We start from the raw sequence: 10,794 nt of genomic DNA on the forward strand, positions 1-10,794 counted from the left end.
CACTGCCCTGGCAGTGATAAAACTGTAAAGAACAGATAAAAGTTGGGGGAAAAAAAAGCGTGAGGTCCCCCCGCTATTCATGCTTAACCCTAGTGCTGCCTGACTAGTGCTGGTCCCGTGAAAATCAGGGAAAAATTTTGCGTGGGGTCTCCCCGATTTTTACTTTACCAGCACTAGGCAAACCAGCCAGGGTTATCGGCACTATAGCAGTGGGACACACGGCAGGGGTCCCCCTGCCATAATGACTAACCAACCCTAGACTGTTCAGCGCTGGGCTGGATTCCCTAGGGAGTGGGGTCCGCCGAAAAAAACGAGCGTGCCCCCCCCCTAGAAAGAACCAGCCCAGTGCTGATAGCACAAGGGCTCTTCCTACTACCCCTGGGCTGTGGGTAGTAGGGTAATAACGGCGAAAGGGAGTAAAAATAATAAACTGACGCCATTTTGTTTTGTGGAACTACAAGTCCCAGCCAGCCAGGTTGCCAAAAACAGTGCCAACATGCCCTGACATCCCTGGCTTGCTGGGACCTGTAGTTTCACAAAAAAAAAAAGTTAAATAATCAACAACACCCTAGTAAAAACCATACATATTTATTAAAAATAAAAACCCCACAATAAACACACTAACCACCCTCATTTAAACCACATCTATTTATTAAAAATAAAAACATCCCAAATACTCACCATAGATGTCTTCTTTCTTCTTCAAAAGGTCCGTGCTTGCCCCAGTCCCTTAATAATTATACTTCCAAAATGTCCAGGCTTGCCCCAGTCCCAGCAAAATTATGCTTCCAAAATGTCCAGGCTTGAATAATATCTTCTTCACTTCGCCCAGAAGGGGCCCCTTGTTGATTGACGTCTTCTTTGCTTCGGCCAGGGGGGCCCCATATTTGTACATCCCGACACTTTCATCTTGATTGAAGAAAAATAAAAAAACTGTGGAGCCACCGCTAACACCTCCTACGAGGTAGGAGGTCCGGTACGCAATGCGCATTGCGTAAGCTCTAACTACTGTATTATGTGATTTTCCCACGCTAGTGGGGGAATCACCTAATACTGTACATAGAGCTTACGCAAGTAACGTAGCTCATTGCGCATGCGCAACGCTACTTGCGTAAGCTGTAATACAGTAAATACAGCTTACGCAAGTAGCGTAGCGCATGCGCAATGAAAGTAAGTTCATTGCGTACCGGACCTCCTACCTAGTAGGAGGTGTTAGCGGCGGCTCCACACTTTTTTTATTTTTCTACAATCAAGATGAAAGTGTCATTGGATTTACAAATATGGGGCCCTCCTGGCCGAAGCAAAGATGATATTGGACAGGCCATCACTTTTGGAAGTATAATTTTGCTGGGACTGGGGCAAGCACAGACTATTGGAAGGTATAATTATTATGGGACTGGGGCAAGCACGGACCTTTTGGAGAAGAAAGAAGACATCTTCGGTGAGTATTTGGGGTGTTTTTATTTTTATTAAATTGATGTGGTGATTACTAGGGTGTTGTTATTTATTTAACTCTTTTTTTTGTGGAACTACAGGTCCCAGCAAGCCAGGGATGTCAGTGCATGTTGCACTTGTGGTTCTCCAAGTGCCAACATGCCCTGGCTGCCGTGGGTATGCTTATGCGTGTAGTTATACAAGCAGCAGCATGGCCACACTGTTTTTGGCAACCTGGCTGGCTGGGACTTGTAGTTCCACAAAACAAAATGGCGTCTGTTTATTATTTTTACTCACTTTTGCCGTTATTACCCTACTACCCACAGCCCAGGGGTAGTAGGAAGAGCCTTAGTGCTATCAGCACTGGGCTGGTTCTTTCTAGGGGGGGGGGGCGCTCGTTTTTTTTGGCGGACCCCACTCCCTAGAGAATCCAGCCCAGCACTGAACAGTCTAGGGTTGGTTAGTCATTATGGCAGGGGGATCCCTGCCGTGTGTCCCACTACTATAGTGCAGCCAACCCTGGCTGGTTTGCCTAGTGCTGGTAAAGTGAAAATCGGGGGGACCCCACGCAAAATTTTTCCCCGATTTTCACGGGACCAGCACTAGTCAGGCAGCACTAGGGTTAAGCATGAATAGAGGGGGACCTCGCGCTTTTTTTCTAACATCAAAAACCACTGTAAAACACCACTTGTAACGAGTCAGGTGCACACTCCAGTACCTGTGTGTGTTGTGTAACATCAGTCATATATGTGTCGCGTTGTTGGTGCCCTTTAAAACGTCAAACTTCAACAACTCACATTAGAATATTAAAAATTACATTACTGCAGGCCACATTGTTTATTACCACATTCTTTGTTGAACTTATAGAGGGCCAAAGGTTCCATTGATTTCTACTATGGTTGCCAATGTGAGGGTATTACATCTGAGTGTGTGAAAAAAAAAAAGAGGTGTAGTTGTAGAAAATTAAAAAATCACATACACAATAGTAACATAAAGGTATGCATATGTTACAGCTGCATATCCAAATTTTAAGGACATTTTATCCTGTTTGCAAAGTATGGTTTGTACTTTGACCAGCTGTTTACAATTAACAATTACCACCCAAAAATAACTTCATTGGCCTATTCAGTCTCTGGATGACTATATAAAGATCCCCAATGTAACATTAATGTGTGGGTTGTTAGCAATGGAGTTGATTGGGAATTTGCTGATAGGTGTTATTGTTGCAAATGAACAAATGGAGCCCGAGTTGTCCAGGATTTTTGAACCAGAGGACCAGGTGGTACCTTTTCTGCTCCGCAAGCCCCGTTGTTTCCGCCAAAGCTTGCATTATGACAACCTGACAGACCAGGATATCCTCCAAAAATTTCAACTGAACAGACAGGTCCTTTATGGGCAGTTACAACAAGATTTAGAGCCGATTACTTGCCGCACACATGCTTTACCAGAAATCCATAAGCTGTTGTGTGCGCTACATTTTTTTGCAACTGGGTCATTCCAGTCTGTTTGTGCCCATGTTGTAGGCCTCACCCAGGCAACGTTTTCCAGACATTTAAATTTGGTTTTATTTGCTCTAAACAAGATGATGCCTACTTACATCTGCTTCCCCCACCAGGATTGTAATTGGCATGAGCTGAAGGGAGCTTTCTATAGACTCTCAGGTTTCCCTAATGTCCTGGGAGCTATAGACTGCACACACATTGGGCTGAGACCACCTCGTGCAAGGGCACATGTGTATACTAACAGACACCATTCATACTCGATGAATGTGCAGATGGTCTGTGATGCAAACATGAAAATCATGAGTGTGGTTGCAGGGTTCCCTGGCTCTTGCCATGATGCTTATATCCTTCGCCAGTCAACCCTCTATCAAAATTTTGAAAATGGACAAATGCCTGAGGGATGGCTACTGGGTATGTATTTATAGGGGTTTGCATTTGCAGGTTGCAGTTTGTGTTTTCATTACCTCATTATTGCTTTTGTACATTCTAGGTGACTCAGGATTAGAGATGGTCACTGACCCCCGTGTTTTGGTTTTGGATTCGGTTTTGGATCTGGATTACCGTCGTGTTTTGGTTTTGGTTTTGCAAAACTGCCATTGCGTGTTTTGGTTTTGGTTTTGTTTGGTTTTGTTTTGCTATTTTTTTGGAAAATCCATGTTTTTGGGCCTAAATTAACCCAATTTAGTGCTACAACTGTTTTAGAGACAAGTAATCTAATTGTTGAGGTAATAAATCATCCAAAAAAACAGTTTAATTCTTCGTTGGTAGGCCTATTCTACACACAAAACAGATTGTCTTCCTCTCCATCTATGCATATTGGCAATGCAGCCATCGTCTTTGAATGTATATTACACCCTACACTTATAGTTAAATATGTAAAGAAATGGAAAAAGCCAGTTTGGTTTCTGTCTCTCAAGGCCCCCCTCCACTTGTATAAAATACCAAAAAATTCAGCCATTATAGACTGTACAATATTAATTGACATGGAGAAAGCCAGTTTGGTTTCTGTCTCTCTAGGCCCCCCTCCACTTGTATAAAATACTAAAAAATTCAGCCATTATAGACTGTACAATATTAATTGACATGGAGAAAGACAGTTTGGTTTCTGTCTCTCTAGGCCCCCCTCCACTTGTATAAAATACAAAAAAATCCAGCCGTTATAGACTGTACAATATTAATTGACATGGAGAAAGGCAGTTTGGTATCTGTCTGCATCAGATCCTCTCTCCACTAGGAGTAAAATAGAAAACTATTCAGCCGTTATATAATCTAGAATATAAATAGAAATTGAGAAAGGCAATTTGGTATCTGTCTGCATCATAATCATCAACATCATCATTAGCGCCCTCGTCGCCTACACAAATCTCCCCCTCATCCTCTTCTAATTCCAAAGTGGCATCCTCAATTTGGGTATCACCGGCTACACTCGGGCTATTAAGGCACACATCAGCAGAATGCTCACGATTAGACATACCACTGTTGGATGGACTCTCCACAGGGATTGTTGTCATTTGTGAATCAGAGCAAATATTCTCCTGTAATGCCTCACTGTTATCTTGCAGCTCGGCTTTGACGCGTAACAGTAGTTGTGCACCAATTGTAGGCTGGGTAACTTTTTGGGATCTGCCACTAATAGCCAAAGGTGAAGGCCTCATTCTCTCTTTGGACTGCGTGTGTAGAATGGCATGCTTGCAATTTTTTTTTTATCGTCACTTAACTTTTGCTCAGTTACACTTCTTTTTCGCTTCAATACAGTAAATTTTTTTTTGGTTTTTGTTTTTTGCACTAATTTGAAAACACTCTGTTGTTTGACATCGCCTTGGCCAGATGACGTACTGGGAACACTAACATCAGGACTGGTGACAGAACCTGGTTGCTCATTCAGATCATATGTGGACTGCTTTGAATCCATTCTGAGCGCAAACCACTGGGGAGTGCTAAAAATTATTTAGTAGATACTGCTGACAGTTATGACTTTTGACAGCCAGAAATATTAATGCACAATTAGGGAGGACACCCCAAAAGCACTGAGGAGTGCTAAAAATTATTTAGTAGATACTGCTGACAGTTATGACTTTTGACAGCCAGAAATATTAATGCACAATTAGGGAGGACACCCCAAAAGCACTGAGGAGTGCTAAAAATTATTTAGTAGATACTGCTGACAGATATGACTTTTGACAGCCAGAAATATTTATGCACAATTATGGGGGACACCCCAAAAGCGCTGGGGAGTGCCAAATATGAAGAAAAAAATAATAAACCTCTATCCTCCTCTCTGCACTAGCGATTTTGGTTAGAGCAATTGCAAGAACAATATTGTATTCTCTGTCCCTGCTCTAATTAGCCTATGACTACACCCTGCTCTCTCCCTCTGTCAAATGGCGATGGATTGCTGTGGAGGCAGGTATTTATAAAGTTGAAGTATCGCGAGAACCGAGCCCCGACGACGTCACAATGACGTTCGGCCTCGATTTGGATTCGGAATGGGCGGGAGAGTACCGAGCTGCTCAGCTCGGTACTCGGATACCCAAAGTTCGGGTGGGTTCGGTTCTCGGAGAACCGGACCCGCCCATCTCTACTCAGGATATGGGTTTCAATCCTGGTTAATGACACCTCTGTTGAATCCACAGACTCCTGCCCAGCATCAACATAATGAGTCGCACACAGCCACTAGAGGGGTGATAGAACGCACATTTGGCCTATTGAAGACCAGATTCAGGTGCCTAGATACTTCTGGTGGTGTGCTTCTCTATGCCCCAGGTAAGGTGGCAGATATTGTGTTGGCGTGCTGTCTGCTGCATAATTTGGCCCTGAAACAAAATTTACCAGTAACACCTGCAGTAGACAGTAACGAGGCAGGAGAGCTCATTCCATCAGCTGATGTGAATAATACAGAGGGGGGGGAGGCAGGTGAGAGAAACCATTATCCAAAGATATTTTACAGGTGAGTATGCTTTCTTTAGTTTCTCTAAATGTTATGGATTGAGCACTAACCTTTTTTTTTTTTTATCCCTTTATAGATTAGTATTTTACATCCTCACCATAGATTATGTCCCCCATTCCAACAGCCAAATTTATATGGTATGTGTATGTTTTTTTCATTTCACTTTCTGAATCTATATAACCATAAAAGTTATTCCAAGTGGTGTAAATGTGCACATGTTAACCTCTGTAGAACAAAGATCATTACAATTAACTGTGTAAACACAAATACAGGTTTATTTCTCTGCAAAAAAAAAAAAAAGGCACACTTTTTGCCTGATATGATTTCTCAAAGATAAATGTACAAACTGGAGCATAATGACACAACATACCAACATTATTTTGGTCTCTTCCCAGCAGGGCCAGGAGACCTTCCACGACTCGTGGATGAACGCCTCCCACCTCTGAGGCGCACACTGGACCCCACGGGAGTAGTAGGTAATGAGGGGCTCGGGGCAGTGTCCAGGCTAGTACCTGCTGATGTGGTGGGTAGTGGCAGTCTGGTGATTAGTTCGCCCACAACTCCAATAAAAGTTGAGAACATTTCTCGCATAGCCCCAGTTTGATTGTTGATGGATGTGTTTATATGGTTCAAGGACGTATCTATGCGATTCAGTGTATTTGACATTCGTCTTTGCTCATCCTGCATATGCTGCAGGATTCGGGAGGTTCGATGGAGCTGCCGATGGATCCCCTGCATCGAATCTTGGTGAAATCCCACCAGATTCTCCTGGACACTACAAAATTGCCTAATAGAATCGGCCAATGTGGGTGCAGGTTCACCTTGTGGGTGACTCTCTGGGGGTTGAGGGTCAGTGGGTGACCGTTGTGAATCACGCTGCACCAGGAGCTGTGGAACATTGGACATGGGCTGTAAGATAACATAGTCATCTGTAGCTGCAACAGTCTGACTGGGGTCTTCTTGTGATGTCCCTTGATGGAAAAAACAAAATTAATATTTAAAAATACACATTTCTTTACTCACTACCAGATACAGGTGATTGCCATTACAGGAAAACTAATGTTTGGTTTTGGGTTTTTTTTCAAAAACATAGGTGGATTTACCTTCTCCACAATCGTCCACATCTGGGTCCCCGGCTGGTGCTGCTGATGCTGATTCGGGTGCTGATGGTGCTGCTGATGCTGGCGGTGCTGTGACTACCTCCGGCCCTGTTGCCACTGGACATGGCTGATCATGTGTGGAGGCTGTATTGAATTACATGTGTAATGTTACATTACATTAATCCTTTCTGTGATCTTAATAATGACCCTTGTAAATAAATTTAGTTTACAAATAATGACTTATGTGCTATATGTATTGTAACTCATTACAAAGCAGCCTGCAGGATAACTATTTACACATACAATGTGCAGCAGGACATCATTTACCAATACTCACCAGCCATTGGCTGAGACACAGGTCTGTCTGTGTCCCGTATATTTATGCCCTCCAGGACCTCAGGGGGTATTAATTGCTTAAATTCCTCCTCATAGGAGGTATATGACATGAGAACAGGAGGCCCACCACCAGTGCCTAGGAAATATAATACCAAATTTTTTGTGGTTAAAAAGGTACCCTAAAATATTCACTATTGAATATAAACATGAACTCTAAACACACAACTTTGACAATTTCTTAAAAAATTACAACCAAATACACATATACTCATAACCACAAAGGGCTAAACACCTGAACCATTTGAGCAGGGGCAAAAAAATAACCATTTAATTTTTATATTGTCATTACAAGCAGGGAAAATGAACACATCCTAAGGTACAGCAAACTAATGTTATGAATTTCCCTCTAAAGTTTTAGAAGTTGATATCTCAGATTCAGACAATTATGGAACAGTAATACTATTAAGTAGTGTGTGTTAATTTAGAGTAAAATAATCTGTATATGCACTTTAGAGCCAGGGGGCTCCTATTTAATAGGAACATGTATGTTTGGGAGGTGTTTAATTAAAACAGAATCCTTGTATCCCCCTGGGTGATATATTAATGTAAAGGCCAACAACAGTACCTGCAGCAGCACGACGTTCCCCAGCCATCTTCTCCTTCACCCTCCTTTTGATGTCACTGATTCGTTTGCGACAATTGTCCACCGATCGTTTTATGTGCCCTACTGCATTGACTGCATCAGTAAGACTTTGCCACAGGTTTTTTTTTGAGAATAAATGGGGTTTTAGCAGCAAGGCTAAAATCCTCTCATAAATGGGCACTAAAGAGTGCACCAAAGCACAATTCTCTGCAAAACTAAACCGGACATTACGCCCAGATTTAGTTTTGCCAGCAGAAGGGCCTGCCTGCTCCTCCTGACCTGCTAACTCCTGTCTCTCCTCCACACCACTCTCCCTACGCTCCACACCTCTCCTTCCTCGCAACATACTCATACAAAGGGGGGGAGGAATAAAAGAAAAATGTGAAACAGAAGGGAAAGACAACAGACCAAAGGAAGACACACACTACAAAAAAAACAGACCAAATGGGCAAAGAAACAAAAAGAAAAAAATGCAAACCAAATACAAACCACTAAAAGGGAAACAGATGCAAAAAAAAAGCCACTGAACCAAAATTAAACAAAAAAAAAAAATCTCACACCAAAAAAACAAACACTCCTTACCAAATCTCTCACTACCTCTCTCTATCTCTCTCTATAACTCCTAAATCCCCTGTCAACTGAAGTCATGAAATAACACAGTTTTTATAATGTTAGTGAGGTTAAAATCACGCAGGATTTGCAGTTCAAACTGACAACCAATAAACCTGAGTTTTCTCTAGGCTATGTAAATTGTCAGCAAAACACAGGAGAGTTTGAAAAACACAGGAGAGTTTGAAAAACACAGGAGAGTTTGAAAAACACAGGAGAGTTTGAAAAACACAGGAGAGTTTGAAAAACACAGGAGAGTTTGAAAAACACAGGAGAGTTTGAAAAACACAGGAGAGTTAGTTAAACTCGGGAGTGTTTACATCACAGAAAATTGCCAGAGATGACCAGCGATTTTGAACATCAGTGTCAAAATCGCAGCTTAATACATTTCAGTTTTTTTTTACTAAACTCACGGGTAAACGGGTAAATTTCCCGCGATTTTAACACGCTGGCAAACTCGCACTTTGATACATTTACCTGTATCAAGCCGAGAGTTTTTCGGCAGGTTTGAAAACCCAATCAGATTCTTGCTATCATTTATTAAGTACATTCTACAAAATGACAGCTAGAATCTGATTGGTTGCTATAGGCAACATCTCCACTTTTCAAACCCGCTGGAAAAAAACTCTCAGCTTGATACATTTACCCCCTAGTGTCCATACTTTAAAAGATCCTGCCCCACCCTTCCTCTGATTGGAATCAGATATCACTGTGTATTATCAGTGACAGCTGATTAGTAAGTAACATGGAGAGTGCTGGAGAGAAGAAAATAAACTTATATTTTTGAGGTGATTTAAGGCATGGTATCATGATTGCAGACATGGAAAGTTATAGGTTCTGCTGGAAGCTGAATAATTTAATTACTTGGTGGATCTATAGCATTTTGATAATCTTTGATGTACGCATTGGTCATAAAGGCAGTATTGTTTCTTATTGTGTGTTGTGCGGAAACAATTCTACCTCCTTCCATTGAGTGTTCCTCTATCTTAAGAAGGAGGTGTTACGGTGCTGGTAGTTACAGGTCTGATAGTCAGAGCAGGCCTGTACACGACCAGATGCTGAGTCTACTAGGTTCAGAATAAGGAGGCAAGACACGATGTAGTTCTTCAATGATTGATAAAACATATATATATATATATGCAGATGTCAATTAGCCATGGCGGAGCGTGACAAGGATAACACAATAACAGTCTTGTTATATGCACATGAACAGACTTGCAAGCAGGCTGTGAATCAGTGGAGGCACAATAGAGAGAAAAAGTCTTTGTAATATGCACAAGGTGATACTTGCAGCAGGGGAGTCCCAGTAGAAGTGCACCAGCACTAGGCAGAGAAATGAAACTCATCCACAGCAAAGACACAGGTTCAGGATACACAGGAGTCCAAGGAATCAGGTTAGCAACAAGTTGCACTGACAGTGAGCAGATGTCAGTGTTGGGTTTAAATAGAGCAGGTTAGAGAGACCCGCCCTGAGGGTGAGTCATGTGATGCACAGAAAAGCAGAGCAGACAGGGAAAGGAACAAAACCTGGTCAGGATTGTTACAGGAGGTAGAATTGTGAGAAACAACTAAATTCAATTCTCCAGTTTGCAGCCAAACCTACATCTTTTCATGTTGAAAATAGTCAGTGGTCAGACTTAATGTCACCCTGAAGCACACACTGAAGCAAATACCTGCAGCATGGGAGAGAGTGAAGCAGTCACTTCATGATTCTCTAGGTTGATATACTTGGCCCCTTGCTTCAAAACAGTCTATTGGGAACTATAATTCCCAGCCAGTCTCGCTGTATCATCTGGGGTAAGCCTATTTATCCTTGCTAAGATCCCCACCTTCAGGTCTTCTGTGAATAGGGAGGGAGCCAAAGGCTTGGCCATGCTTTTCTCCCTGGCCTAGTAGTTGGTCTTTGCAGTCTTCTCTGGTACTATATTCTTGTTGCAACTGTCAATTGTTATCTGCTAATTATTCCCAGGACCCCTGTTTTCTATAAAATATGTTACACCATATGAGAGCAGAGGGCAGCACAAGAGCACTGTCTTGTGCCACCGCTTCACTGGTTACCGTTTGCACATAAATTTCTCTTAATTGTTAAAAGTAACACATTTAATGAAACAAAAGCACTCAGTCCATCACTAAATTTCATCATTCCAAGTTTCATAATAAAGTGTATTTAGGTTATGTTAAATTCCAATTGGGAAAAATCCTGCTCTATTTTTTAAACTGATC

General features: G+C 42.1%; 1 protein-coding gene across 1 annotated transcript; it reads right to left on the reverse strand.

Moving 5' to 3' along the window:
- Positions 1 to 6,202: 6,202 nt before the first annotated feature.
- Positions 6,203 to 7,495, reverse strand: LOC142142816 (uncharacterized). Its single transcript, XM_075200626.1, has 3 exons — positions 7,321 to 7,495; positions 6,987 to 7,127; positions 6,203 to 6,854 (listed from the first exon to the last, which is right to left on the reverse strand). The coding sequence occupies exons 1-3, from the start codon at positions 7,427 to 7,429 to the stop codon at positions 6,259 to 6,261; spliced, it is 846 nt and encodes a 281-aa protein (XP_075056727.1). The 5' UTR covers positions 7,430 to 7,495; the 3' UTR covers positions 6,203 to 6,258.
- Between the last annotated feature and the right edge of the window lie 3,299 nt (positions 7,496 to 10,794).

Source organism: Mixophyes fleayi, chromosome 3, assembly GCF_038048845.1.
Source record: "Mixophyes fleayi isolate aMixFle1 chromosome 3, aMixFle1.hap1, whole genome shotgun sequence".
NCBI lineage: Eukaryota > Metazoa > Chordata > Amphibia > Anura > Limnodynastidae > Mixophyes > Mixophyes fleayi.

Coding starts and splice junctions, on each gene's coding strand:
- LOC142142816 (XM_075200626.1), bottom strand. CDS start 7,429: ATGTCATATACCTCCTATGAGGAGGAATTTAAGCAATTAATACCCCCT. Junction 7,128..7,320: donor TGTGTCTCAGCCAATGGCTG/GTGAGTATTGGT, acceptor AATTCAATACAG/CCTCCACACATGATCAGCCA. Junction 6,855..6,986: donor TGTGGACGATTGTGGAGAAG/GTAAATCCACCT, acceptor TTTTCCATCAAG/GGACATCACAAGAAGACCCC.